Source organism: Centruroides vittatus, unplaced genomic scaffold (assembly GCF_030686945.1).
Source record: "Centruroides vittatus isolate TY-2023 unplaced genomic scaffold, ASM3068694v2 contig_523, whole genome shotgun sequence".
Lineage (NCBI taxonomy): Eukaryota > Metazoa > Arthropoda > Arachnida > Scorpiones > Buthidae > Centruroides > Centruroides vittatus.
Genome location: NW_027122307.1, coordinates 123,561 through 151,239, shown reverse-complemented (window position 1 = coordinate 151,239; position 27,679 = coordinate 123,561). Strand labels below are relative to the sequence as shown.

General features: G+C 26.9%; 1 protein-coding gene across 1 annotated transcript in view; it reads left to right on the top strand.

The window, feature by feature from the left end:
• The window catches only part of LOC136978390 (uncharacterized), a 32,372-nt gene extending 7,785 nt beyond the window's left edge, over positions 1–24,587 (top strand). Inside the window, exons 2-5 of the mRNA XM_067274092.1 lie at positions 918–1,072; positions 1,305–1,377; positions 2,602–2,738; positions 23,997–24,587. Of these exons, the coding sequence (XP_067130193.1) occupies positions 918–1,072; positions 1,305–1,377; positions 2,602–2,738; positions 23,997–24,587 (956 nt within the window). The remainder of the gene's footprint in view (positions 1–917; positions 1,073–1,304; positions 1,378–2,601; positions 2,739–23,996) is intronic.
• Positions 24,588–27,679: the final 3,092 nt, after the last annotated feature.

The following is a 27,679-nucleotide window of genomic DNA, read 5'->3' as shown; positions in this document are numbered from 1 at the left end:
TTTGCATCTTTTCTAATATTTAATTATCCGGTCCATTAACATAAATACAGAAATTACAACATTTTTACAATGAGATAATGTATTCAAAAATAAGATTAAAGTCTCTTGTTAATTTCAAATAATCTTATAAAATGTTGTCACAACTGTAATCTAAAAGCATATGTACTGGTGTTTAATGTATACTTACGACTTGATTTCCAGTACATTTCAGGTTTTGGTCATTGAACAATGCTATAGTTTATATTTACAAAATGTTTTAATCTATTACATTATTTATCGATATTGCTGAATACAGATACAGCGAATAAATCGATCTTCACTGCTAGATAAATACAAACAATGCTCATTTCTAAAAAAGAATAACAAATGTGGCAATTATATTTAAACGGCCGAAGTTATCCATCTAGTTCCCTTTATTTTTTATCGTTGTTTCTCGACTATAAAGATATAAATAAACATTTGGTTATTTACACTTTTGAAGTTAATCTACATACTGAATGTTTAAAACTCATTTTATTCAGACTTTTTATTAAATTGTATCAATGAAAATAAAATAAGCTTCTGAGTAATAAGTAACCGTTTATTGACTTCCACCGAGAGTAAGTTTTCAGTAATATTACATTTTTAGTTGACTTTACAATTGAAAACCATTTACACTTTTTACACAATAAATAATGTCAAATCACAATGCAATATTTATGCTTCTATCTCACGTTTAAATTAATAAATTTCTAAGCAGAAATTGATTGATTTTTTTTAAAATCTCTTCTTTGAATAACAATTTAGTGCGTTTATTTGGTGTAAAGAGTTTGTCGTTTGCTTTGTTGCTCTTTTCCAAATTCCTATATAATTTTTGAATTCGGGAGAAAAAAGTGTTACGAATTTCTGTGTTTATTGTGTTTACTTTTATTCTTTAGATTGTGATAATGAAATGGAGATTCGTGATAGAAACGAAAATGCTTTGTCAGATCGAAAAGATGTCAGGTTACAAGATTCGGTCGATAAAACTGTACATTGTATTTTGTATCTGACAGAATGTAAGAGAAGAGAAGAAGCAAAATCGTCTTCTTCTGTAAGTTACAATTCAATGGAAATAACTGAAACAAATTTAATAATTTTTATCATTTAAACTTTACAACTGAAAAACTCATAACAACAATGCTTAGTCTTACAAAATGTGTTACTTAAATGGCTGCAAATTGTTTATTTATTACTAGAAAATATTTTTGGAATTAATAAAAAAAAAACACTACGAGTACTGTAGGATTATTATATCAAGAATCAGAATTTTTCACTTTTTACAGGATTTTGCTAAGAAATCAAAAAATGGTCAAGACTCATTGGAAATAAATGAAGAAGGAGAAGAATTGGATAAAGGTGAGGTCACAAAAAGATTATGAAAAATTTCCTGATTCATAAAATAATTTGTTTAAAAACCAGTAAGAAATAATTTAAAGTTAATTTATTGAGATAAAATTTGTTTAAATTAAGAAACTTAACATCAATTATCCATCGGCAGTCTTTCAGACGTATTAGATGTGGCAGTTTATTATATTCGAAACGATTTAAAGTATAGCGTTAATTTCAAAATGCTTATTTCTACAAAGATTTCATGTATTTGGTCAAAAATACTTTAGATAATTATTTTTGTTACTTAAACAGTAATACGTGTCTGTTTGTGTTCACGTCTTTTTCGTTTAATATCTCAGAATACGCTAACATTAAGAGAAAAACTATGCACGATAACTTCTACGTAAAGAGAACCGACACTATTCAATTTTGGTAACTAAAATTCGAGAGGTGGAGAAATAGACGTAGTACGTGCATAAGATTTTCAGAAGGGTCGGACGTAATGAAGATTATACACGAAAATATGTATAAATGTGAAATAAACTCTCGTAGAACTCGAAAATTAAAATCGATTTGTGCCTTCTGAAAACTTGTATTGTCTTAACAAACACTCTAATAAGTGTACACAAACGTCTAGTCTAGACCGGAAATCGAATGATTTCAATGGAAATATCTTTCCAACGCGATTTCGTAGATAAGGGCACGATTCTGTAGTTATTAGGCACAGTATTATGTACAGGAGCAAGACACTACTAATTTGAGATGAATAATGCATTTTTTAAATTGAACACGTAAAAAATATGATGAAAAATTGCAGTCTGGCATTGTGCCATCACAATGTCTTTGCTGCTTACAACTAAGCTTGTTTAATATTTAAGAAATAAAACAAATTTCTAATAAACAATCTTTGGTGCAGTCTTTTGGTTCGTTCAGAATGGAAAAATCCTGAGCATATATTTATATTCATAGTGATTGTATTTTTTTAACTTACTGTTTATACACGTGTACTGCTTCGTCATTTCATCTATACTTTAAACATTATATGGGTGTATATTTATAAACGTTTCGTCCGGGCTTAATTTGTGAGAATGAATAAATATTTGAATAAAATCAAATATTTCACAATAACACGGATATTTTACAATGTTATATTTGTATTTTTTTCATGAACTTATTTATAGTTAATAGTAAAACTATGATATTAAATTACAAAAAAACTACAATGCAAATTATAAAATTATTTTATTTTAGATAATACTGTGAATGACATCAGAGAAATGTCTGAAACAATGGAAATGTCGAAAGTAATTAGAAATTATGATGAAAATAAAAATGGTGACGATGGATTTTCAAGTGATTCCACGATAGAAGATGACATTAATGATAGAGTAAGATAATACTTTCTAATTTTCCTTACTTTACACTTATAAACCCATTTTTGTTCCCTGCTAAACTTTCTTTTTCAATAGTATTTTGGTATTTGAAGATTTTCATTTTTTTCTCTTATGTCTAAAATAATTTTATACTTTTAAAACGATTGGCTTTAAAAAGTTCATGTTGAACGATTGAAAAAAATAATTCGAATAATCAGTTTTGAAAGATTTAAATGTTACTTTAAAAATGGGCAAATTTACAAAAAGACTAATTAAAATATTGAATATTTAGTTCTTGGAAAATTGGTTGTTACAGCGGAATGATGGCATTCGATTAGGAAAATTAAATGATACAAAGTTATCGGTCAGCACAAAATATGTTTTAAATGATTTTCTACAGTGCGAGTTTAAATATTTGGTGTATTTTAAGCGAAATTTGATTAATCGGCAGATTAGTGTTTGTAAATGTAACAGTTTGTCAGAACTTACATTAAAAATTTAAGATATATTTTCAATTGTTGTCTACTTCACCAATGAAATTGTGGCATTTCGTACCATCCGATTATCGTTAAAAACCTGAGAATGACGGACTAAAATAATTACTCTTTATATGTTTTTCATTTTAATGTTCACTATATTGTCGTATTTGATTTATGTAATAACGTAAGTATTTAACACACCGGGTGACCGATTTAACACATTATAAAAATTTTTTGTTTTTCTACTGTAAATATTTTTAAAAATTCTTAAATGTTATTGGACGTGATAAACCCTTACATAAGATAACCTTTGTAACTGTATATCAAATACTATGATATTATATAATAGAAGAGTTAGAAGTACAAAATAATGTAATAATCTTAATTGTAATCTGCTAGTTTACTAATATATTTATACTCTTTGCAGAAAACAACGAAGTGTGCAGATGTGTTTAAATATTTATTTTGCAAACTTCCCTGTACCACCTTTTCCTCTTGGAAAAAAAGAAAGTAAAATGGTCGAATGTGAAAAAGGTAAATAAATTATTACGAAAATTTTGATTATAAACATGACTCTTATTTAATAAATGTTAATCGGTGTAAGATTTCGGATGCTTGTGATAATTAACGGAAACAAGAATAAAGGTTACGATAAATGTGCAAAAATAAAAATTCACATAAAATTCAATTCACTTTAACACCACGTCACTCTACTAGTAAATTATTTTCTTAGAATATAATGCCATAATTGTGAATCCCAATCTATTCCGTCGTTTGTCGGTTCGGAATAACAGTAATGTCTACAAGAATTTCTTTATCTCGCTATCACTGTAATTTCATTATTTATGAAGTTGACAATAGTGTTCTATTGTTACTGCTGTTACTCCTAAAGTCCAGGCTAGTTAATAAAAACAGTTAATGCGGAAACAGAATATTTTAGCTTTTACATTTAACGGGCTTTACTCTCTTGATTATAAAATAACTTTATGTTATAACTATAACTGGTTTTATGGTAAGGCCGCATCTTACTCAACTTAGTTTGTTATATTCTATTCGCACTGATTATTTCAATCTAGATTGTGATCAAGGTCGGCGACTATCCTGTGTTGTGATTTCTCTCCACCGTTTCAATCTCAACTGAAACGAAATTCAATTGCATTTGACTCAAGAAATTTCTTGAAAGTAGATCTAGTCATAAGAACATTCTCACAATTCCACACGCGCGAGAAAATACAAGATGGTTATAGAACACGTGTCAGGCTATCAACCGAAAAATAAAAGAAACGTCTGAAGTGACGACGACAACTGTCTATTATTAGATATATGGCAAGAAAAAGTATTTATTTATGACCAAACCTACCGTTTTGTTTGTTGGTGTTCGTGAATTCTGACATAATTATGTCAGTTTTATCGTTGCGTGTAATACCCAAGTTCTTGTCAAGCAGATTGCCTGTGCGAACAGCTCGACGTTTGTCTGGCGACAGTTACAAATTAGATTGTAGGTGTATCGAGATCGAAGCTGATCGCGAACGTACCATAACTGTATTTACTCTGTGTTTGTTTGTCCCTGGTTATTTGCCTGTACTTTTACTTTTTACTTTTTATTGAGTTAACCCTCGGGGTGCCTGGTGAAGAAATTTCCGCCGAGTGCCTTGTGGGGTCTCACAGACCCCAAAGTAAAACACTACATTATATGGCTTGTAACGATAATTTTAATGTTATGTTAATATATATATACAATAGGTTTATTAAGACATATTTAGAATAAATCAATCATTGATTTACGTGAAATATTTATTCACACGACTACATAATAAAAAACATCAACTTTTTTTGTTGTAACAAAAATATTAACTCCGTTTCTCTAAAAGTCATGATGTAATCTCATTATAATTTAAGTATTTTGGGTTCATTTTAATGGTAGTTAATATAATTATCTGTTAAAGCATAAAAATTAATCTTCTTCAGTTAAAATTTGAAATTGAGAATTCAGGCATTTTTTCCATAAGAATTTCGCATGTCCCATGCAAATAAATTTGGGTCATTTCTTACAGACGCTTAGTAGCTGCATAATCGTTCATGTACTGACAACGTAAACGTGTTATAAATCAAGCAAACACAAAAAATACTACTTACACTTTTGCAACGCGGAGCGCCTGGTGGGGTGTGTGAGGCCCGGCACTCATTCAACCACGTCTTGTTCGCAGAATATCGCGCGAAGAACTGAAAATTTTGCGGGGATCGCAAGCGCATGAAGAGAACTGAAGCTACTAATAACCTTAAGTCGCTAACGCGAATATTAAAATAGTTATGAACTTTAAAAATGAGTCGGTTTCTCAGACCCCACCAGGCACCCCGAGGGTTAATAATATTATTAAAAAATTTGACACACTTTTGACAAAAGTGTGATAAATCTGCGTTGAGCAAAATTTAAAGAAGTGCTTTACAAATACTAAGATTTTCGAATTAGCAAAGATCACTGCAAATTCTCGATTTGTCTACAATTTACACACATTCCATGTTTTACTTTGTGGTCTCTGCCAACTGTTGTTCTTGTTTATCCAAAATTCAGCTGTTCAGAAGAAAAAACACGACTGTTTCTTCTGTTGCTCGAGTTGTATGTTTCTGTATATATGTACACATCTGTGTGTCTGCATATACAAGTGTATAAAGAAAAAGTTTAAAGTTTTTCGTAAAAGACAGTTTCATAAGATACTTTTTAAAAAGAAAGTCATATCATCACATTTTAAACACAGCCAACTTTTAAAGAATTAATAAAATTTCGTAATAGTTAGCAAACTTCATTTTCAGAAAATCCAGATAATTTGTGTAAGAGGTGAGGAGCAATTTTATTAAATTAATGTGAGTTTTTCTGCTATGAAATACTTTTATTATTTGTGGCAAAAATACTTATTAAATAAACTTAAAATATAGACAAATTTCGATCTTTTAAGATTTCAGTTATAAGTCTTGTAATTAAAAATTAATTTAATATCGCTTTTTTTAATATTTTAACAGAACAAATTGAAAAGTTGCAGTCTTCGTATTGTCATTTATATATCATTTGTTAGAATTCGATTTGAAGATAAATTTCTGGTAATTATTCATATGATTATTTTCGTATTTATTTATAAGTATTTAAATCAAACAGTATTTTTAATATTCATATAAAAATTAAATTTACATTTGAGATTATTTCTATAATAATTGCAGCATTTTTCTGAAAACTAATTGTATTTATTATTATACGTAACAAACATATTATAAAAATTTTTCTGTGAGAATTGCTACTGCAAAATTATTGAATAGTAATCGAGCACATAATATGGAGTAATCTACTCAACATTTTGAATTAAATTATTAAACATAATTCATACTGAACTGAGTCAAAATTTTGACGAATTTATCAACTTTTTAATGCACATGTCATTGGAGCTTTTCAGGATAAAAATTCAGAAGGAGCGCATATAATGTAATAATATAATGACTGTGATTAGAAGAAAAGTGGCTTTAAAACAAACCATTTCAGTGTCTGCGAATTGTTACATTTATGTTGAATTTTTACAAAAATATTCAACTATTTACATGTTTATATTCGTATTTAATACGTATGTTTTTTATGACTTATTTCGAATTCGTTCATATTCAAATGAAATTTTTTTTTACTTATTTGTGTTTTGTTAGCATTAAAAAAACGAAAATGAGCTTTTTCTTTATTTATATGTGTTTCGTTCACATTTGAAGAAAACAAAACTAAGTTTTTCTTTGTTTATTTGTGTTTTGTTCACATTCGAAAAAAAACAAAAAATAGTTTTTCTTATATTTATTTCTGTTTGTTCATATACTTAAAAAAAGACAAAAAATAGTTTATCTATATTTATTTGTTTCGTTAATATTGCAGAAAGTACCAAAAAAAGTTTTTTTATATTTATTTTTGTTTCTTTCATATTTAAAAAAAACAAAAAATAGTTTTCTTATATTCATTTTTGTTTCGTTCATATTTTAAAAAAAGACAAAAAATAGTTCTTCTATATTTATTTCTTTTGTTAATACTTCAAAAAAACAAAAAATAGTTTATCGATATTAATTTGTTTCGTTAATATTGCAGAAAGTACCAAAAAAAGTTTTTTTATATTTATTTTTGTTTCTTTCATATTTAAAAAAAAACAAAAAATAGTTTTCTTATATTCATTTTTGTTTCGTTCATATTTAAAAAAAGACGAAAAATAGTTCTTTTATATTTATTTCTTTTGTTAATACTTCAAAAAAACAAAAAATAGTTTATCGATATTAATTTGTTTCGTTAATATTCCAGAAAGTACCAAAAAAAGTTTTTTTATATTTATTTTTGTTTCTTTCATATTTAAAAAAAAACAAAAAATAGTTTTCTTATATTCATTTTTGTTTCGTTCATATTTAAAAAAAGACGAAAAATAGTTCTTTTATATTTATTTCTTTTGTTAATACTTCAAAAAAACAAAAAATAGTTTATCGATATTAATTTGTTTCGTTAATATTGCAGAAAGTACCAAAAAAAGTTTTTTTATATTTATTTTTGTTACTTTCATATTTAAAAAAAAACAAAAAATAGTTTTCTTATATTCATTTTTGTTTCGTTCATATTTAAAAAAAGACGAAAAATAGTTCTTTTATATTTATTTCTTTTGTTAATACTTCAAAAAAACAAAAAATAGTTTATCGATATTAATTTGTTTCGTTAATATTCCAGAAAGTACCAAAAAAAGTTTTTTTATATTTATTTTTGTTTCTTTCATATTTAAAAAAAAACAAAAAATAGTTTTCTTATATTCATTTTTGTTTCGTTCATATTTAAAAAAAGACGAAAAATAGTTCTTTTATATTTATTTCTTTTGTTAATACTTCAAAAAAACAAAAAATAGTTTATCGATATTAATTTGTTTCGTTAATATTCCAGAAAGTACCAAAAAAAGTTTTTTTATATTTATTTTTGTTTCTTTCATATTTAAAAAAAAACAAAAAATAGTTTTCTTATATTCATTTTTGTTTCGTTCATATTTAAAAAAAGACGAAAAATAGTTTTTCTATATTTATTTCTTTTGTTAATACTTCAAAAAAACAAAAAATAGTTTATCGATATTAATTTGTTTCGTTAATATTGCAGAAAGTACCAAAAAAAGTTTTTTTATATTTATTTTTGTTTCTTTCATATTTAAAAAAAAACAAAAAATAGTTTTCTTATATTCATTTTTGTTTCGTTCATATTTAAAAAAAGACGAAAAATAGTTCTTTTATATTTATTTCTTTTGTTAATACTTCAAAAAAACAAAAAATAGTTTATCGATATTAATTTGTTTCGTTAATATTGCAGAAAGTACCAAAAAAAGTTTTTTTATATTTATTTTTGTTTCTTTCATATTTAAAAAAAAACAAAAAATAGTTTTCTTATATTCATTTTTGTTTCGTTCATATTTAAAAAAAGACGAAAAATAGTTCTTTTATATTTATTTCTTTTGTTAATACTTCAAAAAAACAAAAAATAGTTTATCGATATTAATTTGTTTCGTTAATATTGCAGAAAGTACCAAAAAAAGTTTTTTTATATTTATTTTTGTTTCTTTCATATTTAAAAAAAAACAAAAAATAGTTTTCTTATATTCATTTTTGTTTCGTTCATATTTAAAAAAAGACGAAAAATAGTTCTTTTATATTTATTTCTTTTGTTAATACTTCAAAAAAACAAAAAATAGTTTATCGATATTAATTTGTTTCGTTAATATTGCAGAAAGTACCAAAAAAAGTTTTTTTATATTTATTTTTGTTTCTTTCATATTTAAAAAAAAACAAAAAATAGTTTTCTTATATTCATTTTTGTTTCGTTCATATTTAAAAAAAGACGAAAAATAGTTCTTTTATATTTATTTCTTTTGTTAATACTTCAAAAAAACAAAAAATAGTTTATCGATATTAATTTGTTTCGTTAATATTGCAGAAAGTACCAAAAAAAGTTTTTTTATATTTATTTTTGTTTCTTTCATATTTAAAAAAAAACAAAAAATAGTTTTCTTATATTCATTTTTGTTTCGTTCATATTTAAAAAAAGACGAAAAATAGTTCTTTTATATTTATTTCTTTTGTTAATACTTCAAAAAAACAAAAAATAGTTTATCGATATTAATTTGTTTCGTTAATATTGCAGAAAGTACCAAAAAAAGTTTTTTTATATTTATTTTTGTTTCTTTCATATTTAAAAAAAAACAAAAAATAGTTTTCTTATATTCATTTTTGTTTCGTTCATATTTAAAAAAAGACGAAAAATAGTTCTTTTATATTTATTTCTTTTGTTAATACTTCAAAAAAACAAAAAATAGTTTATCGATATTAATTTGTTTCGTTAATATTGCAGAAAGTACCAAAAAAAGTTTTTTTATATTTATTTTTGTTTCTTTCATATTTAAAAAAAAACAAAAAATAGTTTTCTTATATTCATTTTTGTTTCGTTCATATTTAAAAAAAGACGAAAAATAGTTCTTTTATATTTATTTCTTTTGTTAATACTTCAAAAAAACAAAAAATAGTTTATCGATATTAATTTGTTTCGTTAATATTGCAGAAAGTACCAAAAAAAGTTTTTTTATATTTATTTTTGTTTCTTTCATATTTAAAAAAAAACAAAAAATAGTTTTCTTATATTCATTTTTGTTTCGTTCATATTTAAAAAAAGACGAAAAATAGTTCTTTTATATTTATTTCTTTTGTTAATACTTCAAAAAAACAAAAAATAGTTTATCGATATTAATTTGTTTCGTTAATATTGCAGAAAGTACCAAAAAAAGTTTTTTTATATTTATTTTTGTTTCTTTCATATTTAAAAAAAAACAAAAAATAGTTTTCTTATATTCATTTTTGTTTCGTTCATATTTAAAAAAAGACGAAAAATAGTTCTTTTATATTTATTTCTTTTGTTAATACTTCAAAAAAACAAAAAATAGTTTATCGATATTAATTTGTTTCGTTAATATTCCAGAAAGTACCAAAAAAAGTTTTTTTATATTTATTTTTGTTTCTTTCATATTTAAAAAAAAACAAAAAATAGTTTTCTTATATTCATTTTTGTTTCGTTCATATTTAAAAAAAGACGAAAAATAGTTCTTTCTATATTTATTTCTTTTGTTAATACTTCAAAAAAACAAAAAATAGTTTATCGATATTAATTTGTTTCGTTAATATTGCAGAAAGTACCAAAAAAAGTTTTTTTATATTTATTTTTGTTTCTTTCATATTTAAAAAAAAACAAAAAATAGTTTTCTTATATTCATTTTTGTTTCGTTCATATTTAAAAAAAGACGAAAAATAGTTTTTCTATATTTATTTCTTTTGTTAATACTTCAAAAAAACAAAAAATAGTTTATCGATATTAATTTGTTTCGTTAATATTGCAGAAAGTACCAAAAAAAGTTTTTTTATATTTATTTTTGTTTCTTTCATATTTAAAAAAAAACAAAAAATAGTTTTCTTATATTCATTTTTGTTTCGTTCATATTTAAAAAAAGACGAAAAATAGTTCTTTTATATTTATTTCTTTTGTTAATACTTCAAAAAAACAAAAAATAGTTTATCGATATTAATTTGTTTCGTTAATATTGCAGAAAGTACCAAAAAAAGTTTTTTTATATTTATTTTTGTTTCTTTCATATTTAAAAAAAAACAAAAAATAGTTTTCTTATATTCATTTTTGTTTCGTTCATATTTAAAAAAAGACGAAAAATAGTTCTTTTATATTTATTTCTTTTGTTAATACTTCAAAAAAACAAAAAATAGTTTATCGATATTAATTTGTTTCGTTAATATTGCAGAAAGTACCAAAAAAAGTTTTTTTATATTTATTTTTGTTTCTTTCATATTTAAAAAAAAACAAAAAATAGTTTTCTTATATTCATTTTTGTTTCGTTCATATTTAAAAAAAGACGAAAAATAGTTCTTTTATATTTATTTCTTTTGTTAATACTTCAAAAAAACAAAAAATAGTTTATCGATATTAATTTGTTTCGTTAATATTGCAGAAAGTACCAAAAAAAGTTTTTTTATATTTATTTTTGTTTCTTTCATATTTAAAAAAAAACAAAAAATAGTTTTCTTATATTCATTTTTGTTTCGTTCATATTTAAAAAAAGACGAAAAATAGTTCTTTCTATATTTATTTCTTTTGTTAATACTTCAAAAAAACAAAAAATAGTTTATCGATATTAATTTGTTTCGTTAATATTGCAGAAAGTACCAAAAAAAGTTTTTTTATATTTATTTTTGTTTCTTTCATATTTAAAAAAAAACAAAAAATAGTTTTCTTATATTCATTTTTGTTTCGTTCATATTTAAAAAAAGACGAAAAATAGTTCTTTCTATATTTATTTCTTTTGTTAATACTTCAAAAAAACAAAAAATAGTTTATCGATATTAATTTGTTTCGTTAATATTCCAGAAAGTACCAAAAAAAGTTTTTTTATATTTATTTTTGTTTCTTTCATATTTAAAAAAAAACAAAAAATAGTTTTCTTATATTCATTTTTGTTTCGTTCATATTTAAAAAAAGACGAAAAATAGTTCTTTTATATTTATTTCTTTTGTTAATACTTCAAAAAAACAAAAAATAGTTTATCGATATTAATTTGTTTCGTTAATATTCCAGAAAGTACCAAAAAAAGTTTTTTTATATTTATTTTTGTTTCTTTCATATTTAAAAAAAAACAAAAAATAGTTTTCTTATATTCATTTTTGTTTCGTTCATATTTAAAAAAAGACGAAAAATAGTTTTTCTATATTTATTTCTTTTGTTAATACTTCAAAAAAACAAAAAATAGTTTATCGATATTAATTTGTTTCGTTAATATTGCAGAAAGTACCAAAAAAAGTTTTTTTATATTTATTTTTGTTTCTTTCATATTTAAAAAAAAACAAAAAATAGTTTTCTTATATTCATTTTTGTTTCGTTCATATTTAAAAAAAGACGAAAAATAGTTCTTCTATATTTATTTCTTTTGTTAATACTTCAAAAAAACAAAAAATAGTTTATCGATATTAATTTGTTTCGTTAATATTCCAGAAAGTACCAAAAAAAGTTTTTTTATATTTATTTTTGTTTCTTTCATATTTAAAAAAAAACAAAAAATAGTTTTCTTATATTCATTTTTGTTTCGTTCATATTTAAAAAAAGACGAAAAATAGTTTTTCTATATTTATTTCTTTTGTTAATACTTCAAAAAAACAAAAAATAGTTTATCGATATTAATTTGTTTCGTTAATATTGCAGAAAGTACCAAAAAAAGTTTTTTTATATTTATTTTTGTTTCTTTCATATTTAAAAAAAACAAAAAATAGTTTTCTTATATTCATTTTTGTTTCGTTCATATTTAAAAAAAGACGAAAAATAGTTCTTTCTATATTTATTTCTTTTGTTAATACTTCAAAAAAACAAAAAATAGTTTATCGATATTAATTTGTTTCGTTAATATTCCAGAAAGTACCAAAAAAAGTTTTTTTATATTTATTTTTGTTTCTTTCATATTTAAAAAAAAACAAAAAATAGTTTTCTTATATTCATTTTTGTTTCGTTCATATTTAAAAAAAGACGAAAAATAGTTTTTCTATATTTATTTCTTTTGTTAATACTTCAAAAAAACAAAAAATAGTTTATCGATATTAATTTGTTTCGTTAATATTGCAGAAAGTACCAAAAAAAGTTTTTTTATATTTATTTTTGTTTCTTTCATATTTAAAAAAAACAAAAAATAGTTTTCTTATATTCATTTTTGTTTCGTTCATATTTAAAAAAAGACGAAAAATAGTTCTTTCTATATTTATTTCTTTTGTTAATACTTCAAAAAAACAAAAAATAGTTTATCGATATTAATTTGTTTCGTTAATATTGCAGAAAGTACCAAAAAAAGTTTTTTTATATTTATTTTTGTTTCTTTCATATTTAAAAAAAAACAAAAAATAGTTTTCTTATATTCATTTTTGTTTCGTTCATATTTAAAAAAAGACGAAAAATAGTTTTTCTATATTTATTTCTTTTGTTAATACTTCAAAAAAACAAAAAATAGTTTATCGATATTAATTTGTTTCGTTAATATTGCAGAAAGTACCAAAAAAAGTTTTTTTATATTTATTTTTGTTTCTTTCATATTTAAAAAAAAACAAAAAATAGTTTTCTTATATTCATTTTTGTTTCGTTCATATTTAAAAAAAGACGAAAAATAGTTCTTTTATATTTATTTCTTTTGTTAATACTTCAAAAAAACAAAAAATAGTTTATCGATATTAATTTGTTTCGTTAATATTGCAGAAAGTACCAAAAAAAGTTTTTTTATATTTATTTTTGTTTCTTTCATATTTAAAAAAAACAAAAAATAGTTTTCTTATATTCATTTTTGTTTCGTTCATATTTAAAAAAAAGACGAAAAATAGTTCTTCTATATTTATTTCTTTTGTTAATACTTCAAAAAAACAAAAAATAGTTTATCGATATTAATTTGTTTCGTTAATATTCTAGAAAGTACCAAAAAAAGTTTTTTTTATATTTATTTTTGTTTCGTTCATATTTAAATAAAGACAAAAAATAGTTTTCCTATATTTATTTTTGTTTTGTTCATATTTAAAAAAGACGAAAAATAGTTATTTTATATTTATTTGTTTTTTTATAAATTTAAACTAAAAAAATGTTTTTTATATTTATTTACTCAAATATATCATATTTATATTATATAATAATTATATTTATTCAAAAAAAACAAAAAATAGTTTTTTTCACATTTATCCTTGTTTTGTTTATATTTAAAAAAAGGCAAGTAAGAGTTTATCTATATTTATTTGTTTTGTTAAAATTTAAAAAAAGGCCAAAAAAGGTTTATTTATATTAATTTCTGTTTTGTTCATATTAACGAAAAAGGAAAAAAAGATGTTTATCTATATTTATTTGTTTCGTTAAAATTTAAAAAAAGACCAAAAATGTTTATATTTATTTTTGTTTCGTTATATTTGAAAAGTGACAAAAAAAGTCTTACTATATATATTTGTTTCGTTAATATTTCAAAACAGACCAAAAAAAAGTTTTCTTACATTTATTTCTGTTTCGTTCATATTTAAAAAAAAAACAAAAAATCGTTTTTCTATATTCTTTTCTGTTTTGTTCATATTTTAAAAAAGACAAAAAATAGTTTTCCTATATTTATTTGTTTTTTTTAAATTAAAAAAAAACAAAAATGTTTGTTTATATGTATTTCTGTTTCGTTTATATGTGAAAAAAGACAAAAAAGGTTTTTATATATTAATTTGTTTCGTTAATATTTCAAAAAGGACCAAAAAAAGTTAATTTCATATTTGTTTTGTTCGTATTCAAGAAAAAGTTTTACTGTATTCATTTGTGTTTTTGTTTGTTTGAAAAAAATTGTTTATCTTATATTTATTTGTATTTTATTTATATTAAAAAAATACAAAATAGTTTGTTCTTTATTTATATGTTTCATTTATATTAAAAAAATGTTTATTTTACGTTTATCTGTATTACATTTATATTAAATAAAGCCAAAAAAGTTTGTTTTATATTTATTTTTTTTTTTTTATAATCGAAAAAATACTCATTTTCATATACAGAAAGGAAAAACAATAGATTAAAGGTAAACGATTGTCAGCATACAAAATCTACTTGAAGTAATCAGGAAGTTATTTAACTGTATGACTGAACAATTTTCTGACTGGAAAAAAAATTTAAGCAAACAACTGTATTAAAATGAACTATAAACACTTGTTATTACAAGATGTCAACCACACAACTGTTTATTTAATCGCTCTTGAACAACATAACATTGTACATGGATGTATCAAAGTATTGCGTTTCGAATTAATGTAAACACATAAATTTAGAATATAATTCGTGTTTTCCTACATATATTACGAATTTGATACTTATCACAAAAATGTAAATTTTATTACTTAACAAAAATGAATAAATGTTATGTTATATTTCATTTTTGTCACATTTTTAATTTTTTTTTTGTATTTAATTAAGAACTAAATTATCATCATTTATTGTCTATTGGAAATTTCTTCCCTATTACAAGGGGGTCACATTTACATTGTTTACTTGTTTTTTACTTTACAATACTTTTGATTTTAATTTACACCTATTTTTCCACGAATACATTCCAAACATTTTTAATATGAATCTTACAATTTTATTGTTCTATTTCATTAATAATAACATGTTTTAATACTTCATTAGTGTTAGTTTGTTTTGTTTTTATAAATGTCGATTATTTTACAAAAATAGTTATAAATTTTATATAAGTCTTTTTTACCCATTTTGTTGAAGTTTTTTAACAATTCTATTAGCGAGTTGCATTTATAAGTTCGAGTTATGTCATAGTGTTCACGAATATCATTTAATTTTGGACATTTTAATATTAAATGATAAGGTGTTAAATCATCGGAGTTACATAAGAAACATTTTGTTGATAAGCTTATGTAAGTGTTGTTAACATACAGCGAATATTTATTTAAACGAAGTTGTGCTATAAAGCGTTTTACATTCAAGTTTACCGAATACAACATATATGATTGAACTGATGGTATTTTAAATATATCTAAGTACCACGGATGATATTTACTGCTATGTAAGGAGAACTGATCTTTGTTTATGGATTGTGCCATAGCTGAGTTTAAAAGTAGTGAGTAGCCTGTTTTCCAATCTTGAATGTTATCTTGAAATAGTAGTTCTGATACTCCAAAAGAGTTGAAGATAGTTTTTAATTTGTTATGCCATAGCTGTTTAATTTTTTGAAGTTTACTTTGCTTGATGTTTTCATGATATAGAGCAATCAAATTGTTGTCACTATTGAATTTGAGTCTGTAATAAAATTTAATGATTCGTTTTAATATAAACGGGAAGGACCATATACGATTGGTTTCATGACGTAGTGCATATCCGGGTATTGTCCGTTCTAACTGAAATAATCTGCGTAGATAGTAAATATGGAATCGTTCTAATTTGTAGAGATAATCCAAGCTCCAATTGGGACTGGCGTAAAATATCATTGGATTAATAATCGAATTGTAAAGTTTCATGTGTATTCTTAAGTCAGAAGTTTTCAATCTGCTGCATAAAAACAAAAGATCATCGATTGCTTGATTGACTTTATTGTTAAGTTTAGAAATGTGCGATTTAAATGTTAAGTTCCAGTCAAAATTAATTCCTAGGTAATTTATCTCATTGACAGTTTGTAGCAGGATATTTTCATGATAAATTTTTGTTTCGTTAACAGATATTTTACTGTTGTTCCGAAAAATAATTATTTTAGTTTTACTTGGATTAACTGCTAAATATTTAGACTTAAAATGCGAATTTAATTGATTGATTTTCCTTTGGAGAGAAATTTTTGTCGGTGCTACCACAACCAAGTCATCAGCAAAGAGAATATAATGAAATGCTTTATTGCCTATGACTATACCATCGTTTACTTCAGAAAAAAGATGATCTATATCTTTCAAATAAAAGTTAAATAAATGTGGAGATAATGGATCTCCTTGAAGAATACCACGTGAATGCGTTAATGGTGGAAGAATGTTTTTACCGTGCTTAATCTTTATTTTATAATTTTGAAATAATATTGATATTGTTCCTGTAAATTGAGAACTAGCACCAATCTCCTTAAGTTTTTGTTGTAATAATGGTACATATACTGAATCGAATGCCTTTTTAATATCTATAAAAGCAGCATACACTTTTCTATGTTTTTTTACGAGATATATTTGAATAATCATTAGCAAAGTAAATATCGCAAATTCGGTGCCTTTATTTTTTGTATAAGCAAACTGAAATTCTGCTTCTAACTCGTTGATTTTGATCCAATATTGAAATTTTTTTGCAAGTATCGAGGTAAAACATTTTCTAAGTGTAGATAACAAAGCTATAGGTCTATAGTTTTCTGGAGCCATCTGGTCTCCCTTTTTATAGATCATCGTCATGATTATGGAATTCCAAGATTCAGGATAGGACAATGTGCTGTACATAGCATTGAATATTTTCAATAATTTTATTTTAGATTCCGTTGGTAGCATTTTTAAGAATTTGGTTGGTATGTTATCATCCCCAGGGGTAGTATTGTTTTTTGTTTTTTGAATTACTTCGTCGAGTTCATTCATAGTCAAGTCAGCGTTTAAATAATCATCATAATAATTAATATTTCTTTCCATTGGAACTTTTAAATTTTTTATAATGAAGCTTTGATAAAATTTCTTCCAAGTTTCGAATCTTATACAAATGTTAATATCTCCTAGATTAGCTTTTGGTCGAAATTTTCGGATAGTATTCCAAAATATTTTGCTATTATTACTATTATTTATTAAATTTGATTCAATTCTACAAAAGTAGTTTTTCTTTTTCGTCTTAATTAAGTTATTGTAGATTCGTTTGGAGTTTTTGTAATTAATCAAATTTTCTTTATTAGGATTTTGCCTATAAATTTTTAAATCTTGTTGCTTTCGCCGTTTTTCTTTGTAACAATCGGAATCATACCAGATTTTTTTATTTTTATTTTGCGCGTATTTGTTATCCTTGTTTGATATTATATAATCATTCATGATATTCATCATTATTTTGTATACCTCTTCACAGTTATTGTTAGTTACTTCTAGCATATTTTTAAACCGATTTCCAATTTCGGACTCATAATTGGCCAATTTGTACTTTATCTTGAAGTTGTTGTTATATATATAATCCGAATTCTCAAAAGGAAATAAACGGAATTTTGCTATTGTAGGAAAATGATCTGAAATATCGAAATTCGTAGTCTGAAATTCTACACAACAATCTAAGAATAATTCAGAGCAAATTGTGAAATCTATGGTCGAAGCACCCGTATTAGTCAAGCAAGTATGTTCAGCTGGAATATCCTGTTGAATTCTGCCGTTAAGAAGAAACAATCTGTGTTCTGTTAGCAACTCGATAAAGTTTTTACCCAATCTGTTGGTTTGTTTATCTTTCGAAAGACGTTTATTAGATATATTGAAATTGGCACCTTTATATTTTGAATCTATTAACTCACCAATCCTTGCATTAAAATCTCCCACTACCAAAATGAGCGGAGAAATATGACTCCAACTTTCTAATGTTTTAAACATATTTTTTAAAGTACTTAGATCATCAGGCGGAATATAAGCAATTAATAATGTTATTAAATTATTCGTTTTATTTACCAAAGTAGGCTTCTGTAATGAGATAAGAAGTAGCATATAATTGTTGAATTTTTTTATGTCAATTATTTTACCAAGGTTCTTTTTTATAAGGATACATATACCTCCGCTTGGACGGCCTGGACCTGTAGGTTTTTGTGCTTGGATCGATTCCACTATAAAGTTATTGAAAAATTTTGTTTTATAATACAAATTCGAAGTAATCCAAGTTTCAGTAATTGCTAAAATATCCGGATCGTATTTAACACAAAAGTGATTTATTAGTGACGTTTTATTTTTTATTCCTTGGCCATTCCAGTTAGCAATGGAAACCATTTGATTATTCTTTATGACTTTCTTATGTTGATATCATGTTAAGCAAAAATATACGCAACTGTCTGTATTTATTTGATTACTATAAGGACGAAAATTATTTACATAAACCAATTTGCTCAATTTTAGGCTATATGTTATTTTTTCTTGGTTTATCGTTAATATGTCATTACGGAGTTTAACTTGGTCTTTTTGTTTTCGTAATTCATGAAGTATTGGGAGTAAATTTTTCCTTCTTATCCTTGAGTTTTTAGTCAAATCTGGGGATATTTGCATGTCTTCCCATTCTTCTAATGCGTTTTTTTGTTGTTTCTTTTGAATAAAGGTATAGAAAAATTTATCACGAAGTTGCTTATTGCTGAATGTTATTCTTACTGTTGTATTAGGTTTCTTAGTTATTAAGTTTGTTTCTGTTATCTCAGTTTGGGCTATATCGTGAATGTTTAGTACATTAGTCATAAAGTTATATACCTCTAACGTAGATATGGATTTCGAGCTTGGATATTTGTATACAATTATTTTTTTATAATTATAATCATTAATTAAAGAGTCTATTTTAAATTGCGTTAGTTCATTTTCAATTTTTTGATTTTCTAGTTGTTGTTTTAAATTTTTAATTTTTTCCTCCATATATATCTGTCTTTCCTTAGTCTCACGTATATCTTGACGTATTCGTTCTACGTCTTCTTTTATATAGACCATTTGTTCTAACAGTTTATCATTTGAAGCATTTATTAAATCTGATATTTTAGTTCATAGAAGTGCAGTTGTGGTGTCAAGTTGACTTGCCGGATTAGTAAGAAGACTTGAATTAATATTAGGTGACTCACCTGTTGAGCCTAATGAATTCTGCTGACCAGGTTCCATATTTTGATTCGAGAATTCTTTTGTTCCTTCTTGTGAATCACTTTTCGGTTGTGTTCCGTAATCCGTAATGAGCTTGAAGTGCTTGGTTGAGCTTGTTTGTTCTCTGTCCTCGTTCTGGTCAGTGGAGGTCTTCCACGCCTGACTGGAGATCTTTGCATATTATTATTTTTTGTATTATTGCTTTTTCCTTTACCTTCACTTAGTTAGTGTTAGTTTAAACTTGTTTAATAATAAGTTAATCAAATAAACAGTAATTCACCACTTCGCTGCACAAATGAAAGGTTCAGAGAAAAAGTCACTCGCAGCGCCGACGTTCAAACACGCCCCACATTTTTAATTTTTAAGAGAGAGACAGATAAAATTCATTATTTGTATAAAATTCCCTCCAATTCATATATCATTTTACTGTTAAAAAAATCACAATTCTTTCAATTATAATTTGATTTTTAAAAATTAGGGACAAATGTTAGAATCTGGAAACATGAAACCAGAGCATTTGCTTGGAGCAAAAAGATTTATTTAAAATTAATTTTAATTACTTAAATAATTAATAAATTACTGAATTAGAAAAACGAATAATACAATTTTTCATTAGTTTCGAAATTGGTTGACAGAGTGCAACAAAATTTTCTTACTGTTTTTCAACTTTCTCTGGCTAGATCTTATCTCACTTGTTGACAATACATCTTACAGTATAATTCAACCCTCAGATTCTTTCGCATGTGTAACAATTTAGAACCCGATTGAAGAAGATTCGAAGATAAAAAAGATAAATTTCTTGTTTTCGACGCTCTCTTCTCAAAGTTTCCTTTGTCCAATCCATTTACATTAGTTTTTCTTGCCTTTAGTCTCCCTTGCCTCTCACTGAGCCAACAGATTGGTAAAGTTTATCACTTTATCTTTTGACTATAGAATGTACCTTTCATTCAAAAACATTCTCATATTTTAAAGAGATATTATGCTCTGTTCGAAAGCTTTTTTTCTCAGTGTATTAAAGGGGTAATTCGCTAGTTTATTATGATAATCTGGAGAAATAAGACAAGCTTTTCTTAAATTTATAAGATTTCTTCCAGTTTTATTTAATTATTTGTGAAAGTATAAGAGATTGTTGTAGGAGAAACGAATTATAAAAATATTAATTGTCGTGTAATAGTGATATACCAGATAGAAATAACACTTTCTTTTAGTATATTCACGTCCAGTAGAGTGATCATATCTCACATGTTTATGAGAGTTGTCTGTGCAAAGCAGCAACAGTATAAAATCATATGGGATAGACTAACAATCCTAATTCTAAAAAAGTAAGTGATTAAAAAGGCAGCAATCTCAGTCTCTGCGCAGACTCTCTCCTAGAAGCCTGTGGAACAAGTTTTAGTCTTTCAACACTCTCATCTTCCAGCTCTTTTGTATCTCCTTTAAAAGCAACCAGCAAAGAAGAACTCCAACAGCTATGCTGACATCTCCTTCACTACATTTGAAAACTTCTATCTAACCCACAAGAAATATTATGCTTAACCAAATGCGAACTTTCTGTCTGTCTGAGAAATAAAATATATCGAGTATCTAACTGTAATTACAGTTAGATACTCGATATATTTTATCTCTTTTAAGATATTACCTAAGGAGGTTGAGGCCGAAGTTTTAAACACGAAAACATGTACGTCAGACGTTCAGCGCTGCTCTCTTGTAAGTCTAGAAGTTTAACAATGCTGTTTGGAACGTCAAGCATGACTTTACTGACTCTCCAATCGCCATTGTCAAACTTTTAGGCTTACAGGAAAGCGGCGTTAAACGTTCGACATACATCTTTTTGCATTTAAAACTTCAGCTTTAACATTGCTATTATTCTAGAGATGTAGAATCAGTCTTTATATAGACTAATTGTTTTTGTTTGCATGTATTCGTCAATTCTTTCATAATAGTAAACTTGTTTTGTGTAATTAGTATTGATATAAGTTATTTCAAGGACCAGTCATTCTATCAATGATTTTGCAATACTTCAGACATTACGACTCTCCATATACATTTCAACATCCAGTGACAAAGTGAACAAGCTTAAACTCGATGTCAGAAGTTCGTGAACCGAGTACAACATTCTCACCCGTAATTTTCACATTATCGACATTTATGAATTTATTCTTTTTGTATTTAATCTTTACTATATTCTTACTCATTAAACACTTATTTATCTGCTCTGCATACATTTACTTACAAAGTTGGTCGCCTTACCGTAAATCTATGATCTGTCCCCCTCAGATAGGATTTAAAATAAGTCTTATCACAAGGTTTAGTGCGAAATTTTCTGCGTATTGTCATTTGACAAATAATTAAAACCCCATCCTCTTACTATGTGAACAGTCTTTATGTAATCAATGCAGAAATTATAAGAATAGAAGTTAACTGAATTTATCCCCATGGATTCTCACACTAACGTCAACAGCATGAACAGATGTGAGTATACAGACATGAAAATTTCATCAAAGCATTTAAACCAGAGGTCGGCAACCTTTTTTGGCTGCAAGTCAAAATCAACCAAAATGTGTGTATTAGGAAAATGTGTGTTTCGGATCAGTGGTATTTTCATTTTAAAACAGTCTTTTTTGGTGAATAATAAGAAACATTTTATTTAAAAAATGATTACAATATGCTTTTAACTTCAAACATAAAAATTTAAATTATAATTTTAATTATTATGAAAACAAATACAACTGAATGAACTTAATTTTTTTCTTCGATACCAATGGCTCTTTTAATGCTGAACTTGAACGTCAATTCAGACAAGTCTGGCTTACAGTTAGTCGTCTTAACACGAATACAAACATCTGAATTTTTATAGTTCAGCTGCTCCTGTTGTTATTTATAATAAATTAAATGTGTGAAAATATTTCCTAATATTTTTAAGTTGAATTAAATGCGGAAAATATGGCAAAGCCAATTTTTTTCAGAGATGAAAACTTCGTACGAAATGATGCCCAACACGTTGATATGAAAAGATCATAATTTTCTGACTTTTCCAAATCTTTCCACAATGTATTGAATTTATCAGTCCATAATGCTGAACTTTTAAGATCAATCATTGTCAACTTTCAGATATTGAAAACATTGCAGATCTAAAATATTTTTTTATTTCTTCAGGCTTTGTTATGAAAATACACATTTCGCCATGTTTGTTAAAAATTTGAAATCGGCTTTCAAATTCACTTTTAATGCAAAAAATTCAACTTTCAAACATATTAATTTTGCTGTCATCGATATTTTGTTTTCGTGTTGCCTTTTTAACAAGGAAAGAAAATGAAATTTTTGGTAGGCAGAGTACAATATAATTTTTTTCTGTTTTTAACCCTTTTTTAATATTTATTTCAAGTAATATTAACCATTCTACAGTGGATTAGTCAGATGTGGCGCTATCACGAAGTAGTGTAGAAGAAATATGAAAAATTTTCTAAAATTGTCCCACACGTTTTTCTCGTTTCTGATTTGGAAAAAATCTTTCTTTATTGTCACATAATTCCATTTTATGTGAATTTCTTTTGCAGTAATTTTCGACTGAACTCTTTCTTTTCAAATTTATATTACATTCTTTTTCAAGATTTTCTATCCATTACAATTTTTTCAAAAGTTTTGAATTTATTTTTAATTTTTTATAATTTTTCAAAGTTTCAAGCATGACGATTTTTTTAACCTGCGAATCAAATTCACGAAAATCTAATTGACAGTTAATGAATATCATCTATGATGGTAGATCTTATGTTTACAACTACGACGCCTGGTGGCCTTACCCTAGACTGAGAAGTGGGTTAAGGTCATCTTGTGTTCTACTTTCTGTGGAAGTGACGTAATCATTGTAAATAAAAGAACTTTTTAGTACATCTTTTATTTAATTTTAAAATTCGTTGTTCAAATTTACACCCTAAAAGTAAACCGGTTTAAATATTAGCATTTGTTAAATAAACTTTATTTACGTATAATAAATTTAAATAAATAAAATTTTAAAAAACAATAAAAAAAATGTAGAAATATTTTTCTATATTCATATACAGATTTATTACATATGTTATCTTCTGTAAGCAGAGTTTAAAATCTGCTATTCATTAGCACCCCTCCCCATTAACTCCACATCTGCAATGGTCAAGAATTCGGAGAAACTGAGGGGTCACGAAGGGGAAGGAAGAGCTTGGACAGGGGAGAGAGGAGAGAAAGGTCACCACTTTTTAGACCGGACATGTGTGTAACAGACGTTGAAGTCATCTGTTCTTGTGATTGCCTTACTTTTTAGTTTAATTATTATAATATTAAAATTTGTAATATTACAAATTGGCGCAGCCGACAGGATTTCAGTACACAGCTGTATTTATATAGTAGAATCATGCTTTTCAAATTTTTGGTTCAGAAGACCGAAGACTCCTACAGTATCTCCCGATATCAACTAGAAGGGGAAGACGAATGGACGGAAATCGACCAAGAATTTCAAGGAATCGAAAATCATCCCGCAATTTCGACCTCGTCGGTTTTTCAAACTGCTATCCGGACGATGACGAATTATCGAACACTATCTATTTCATTATCGGAGACAGAAGGTGAGCTCTATCTTAACAAAACTTTAATACGACCAGTCGCCTCGGACAGTTCGTCTGACCCGAAGTCGGATGTGTTAGCGCAAATGGTTCAGTTGCAAAAGCTGTACATGAACCAACAAGCCGAAACGTTGAAGATTATGAACTCTTTTCGGCAAACCATCGAAAAAATGTCATTAAACTCATCTCGCGATACGATCAACATAGAAAAATATGATGGAAAATCGGAGGAAGCGCGTGTTTGGATAATTTCATACGAACACGCGTGTGCATCTCACAATTGGATTACAGACGAACAAAAGATCCGTAACTTTCGAAATTATTTGGAAGGAATTGCCGTGAAATGGTACAATTTTCGAGTATTAGATAAGGTCGGTGATAATTGGGAGGAATGGAAAAACTCTTAGTGCGTTCGGACAGAATCGGATCCAACTTTCCATATTAGCTGATATGTGGGAATATCGTGGTGGTTCACTATTGGAATATTATTTTGATAAACAACGGCCTATCCAACTTGCATATCCGGATATTGGGGAACAAAGCTTTATCACCATGGTAATACGTTGACTACCGGCGGATATGCAAGCTATTCTTTTTCAACACAATTTAAACGACAAAGAAAACTTACGTGTCGGATTGAGCAAATTGGTACCTACAAAAAACTCGGTACCGAAAAAAATCGAAAGAAGGAATAATAATATTCATGGTAACCGAAGTTTTACCTCCGTGAATGAAATTGATAATGGACCAAAAAACGAGTAAGGAAAGGTTTATTGATCCCTCTGACAAAATCGGATCATTGTCTATTCACAGATCATAATGATCCTCGAATATTCCCAATGGAAGTGAACAACGTGTATTGCTCAGTTTTTCTAGATCCAGGATCCACGGTCAACCTTATTAGTCCGAAATTGGTAGATAAATGCAAACTAGAATCCCATCCTATACATACTGTCTTAAAGTCATTTAATCGAGCACTTACTGTATATAGGGAGGGTGTTTTGGCTACTATAAAGTTTAGAGACCGTACCCAACTCATAGAAGCAATTATCGTTAAGGAAATGGACTACGATCTTTTGTTAGGGATTCACACATTGGGAAAACTTAACATCTGCTGGAATTTTGGTAAGCAGGAAGTTTTATTAGCTAAATCCGACAGAATTATATTACAGAAAGAAGACGTTTTGCGGCATTTTCCGGGCATCGATCAACCCGATTATACCAGACCCCCTAAGTTCACTGTCGATTTTAATATAACAGACACGAAAGTGATCAAATGTAAAACCTATCGGTTGTCTCGTGACAAATATCAGTGGTTAAGGACCAAAATAAAAGACTTGTTAGCACAAGGCATAATAGAAGAAACATCATTTCCTTACGCTTCTCCTTGTGTTGTTCTGCCCAAAGGGAATGGCGATTACAGATTGGCTCACAATTATATGAAAATCAACGAAGTGACCGAATTGGATCCTTATCCCTTTCCCTTATTAGACGATATTATCAATGGATTCGGAGGATGCAAATATTTTACAAAATTGGACTTAAAAGATGGATTTTGGCAGATTGGAATTAGTGAGGAGACTCGGAAGTATACGGCATTTGTCACCCCATTTGGACATTATCAGTATACTCGTTTGCCTCAAGGTTGGAAAAATTCTCCGGCATTATTTCAAAAAGTTATGAATAAGGTACTGGGGGATCTGTTGGAAAATGAAAAAGTTCGGAATTATATCGACGATATCAGCACAGGGGCTGACAATGAAATAAGTAATGCGGAGCTCACGTATCAAGTGTTAGAGAGGTTATACAACGCAAACTTTGTTATAAACCTAAATAAATCAGAGTTTAATGCAAATAAAATTAAATTCTTGGGAAGAGTTATAGACGGTTTTAGCAAAACTACGGCAACAGAGTCGATCGAAAAAGTTCGTAATATGCCTCGGCCCCATGATCTTCACACGGTAAGGTGTTTCACGGGACTGACTGGACACTTCCGTGCATTTATTCCAAATTATGCCGCTATTGTTCGACCTTTAGATCGACTTAAACAGAAAGACATTCCCTTCGAGTGGACGAAAGAATGTGAGCAAGCATATCAAGAATTGATTCAAAGAATTACATCGAATCCTATATTACAAACTCCTGATTGGAGGCTGAACTTTGAGCTTTGTACCGATGCTTCCCATTATGGCAGCGGCTCTATATTATATCAGCGGGACACCGATGAGATGCGAGGAAGACAACTACGAGTTATAGGATACCAATCATACACTTTTACATCAGCGGAGGTTAACTACAGCACAACTGAAAAGGAGTGCTTGGCCGTGATCAAGGCGATTAAATATTTCCAAAGTTTCTTGGAGGGAAGAAAATTCACCGTGCATACTGATCACCAAGCACTTACCTTTTCAATGGGATTAAAAGAACCGAAAGGAAGGTTAGGCCGATTGCAAGTCTTTTTACAAACCTATGATATGAAAATTAACCATCGCACTGGAAAAGAATTAACAGACGCAGATGCCATCTCCAGATTGTGTCCCCGCGTGAAATCGATGCCAGTCCACCAAATCGACAAACACAAGTGGCAAAAGACCAAGAATGGCCGGTTGATTGTCCCCGAAAAATATTCAAAACAACATTATGAAGCGGTATCATGATGATCCGGATAGTGGGGGTCATGATGGGTTTTGGAGGACTTATTATAAGTTAAGGGCACTGTTCTGGTGGCCTAACATGAGACAAAGTATCCAACATTACGTGCAGACTTGTCCGATATGTCAATCCGTCAAGTTTAAATACCGACCCCGTCAAGACCAACTGTATTTGCCCCCACAATCGAAAATACCCTTCAATACGGTACACATTGATTTTGCGGAGCTTCAGAAACGCAGTAAAGGGTTAAGAATGACTAAATCATTTCCAGTGGTCATAAACGAAGCTACACGGATAACTTATGCTAAAGCTATGAAGGAGGATGTGCGTAGTGTCATCCGTTATTTGGATAACTTACCATTATTCAATAATGTAACTACGATCATCAGCGATTGCGGATCTACCTTTAAATCGGACAGTTTCAAGCAATGGGCCGGAGACAGGAATATCACATTGAAAACCACATCACCTTATCATGCTGCCGGGACCGGAGTGTGTGAGAGAAAGATAAGGGATCTCAAGAAATTCCTTAATTGTTATCCAGATTTCAAAGGCGGGTGGAAAAATTGCTCGGATGCTGCAGTTTGCCATGAAAACCGAAGCTACAACTCTTTTTTAGTTGCTCTCCATTATTCAAATGGTAACGAACAGTTGTTAAGCTGGAAGCTGTACAGTTGTTAAGCTGGAAGCTGTACTAAATTTGGTTTGTTTGTATGGAAGTGTTATGGGCCCTGAGATGTAGTGTTGTTCTCCAGTGCTGCATAGTGTTTTGAAAGAATGCAATGAGTGATGGATGTATTTTGTACATGTGTAGGATATGTAGCAGCCAACTGTGTGGAACACTGTC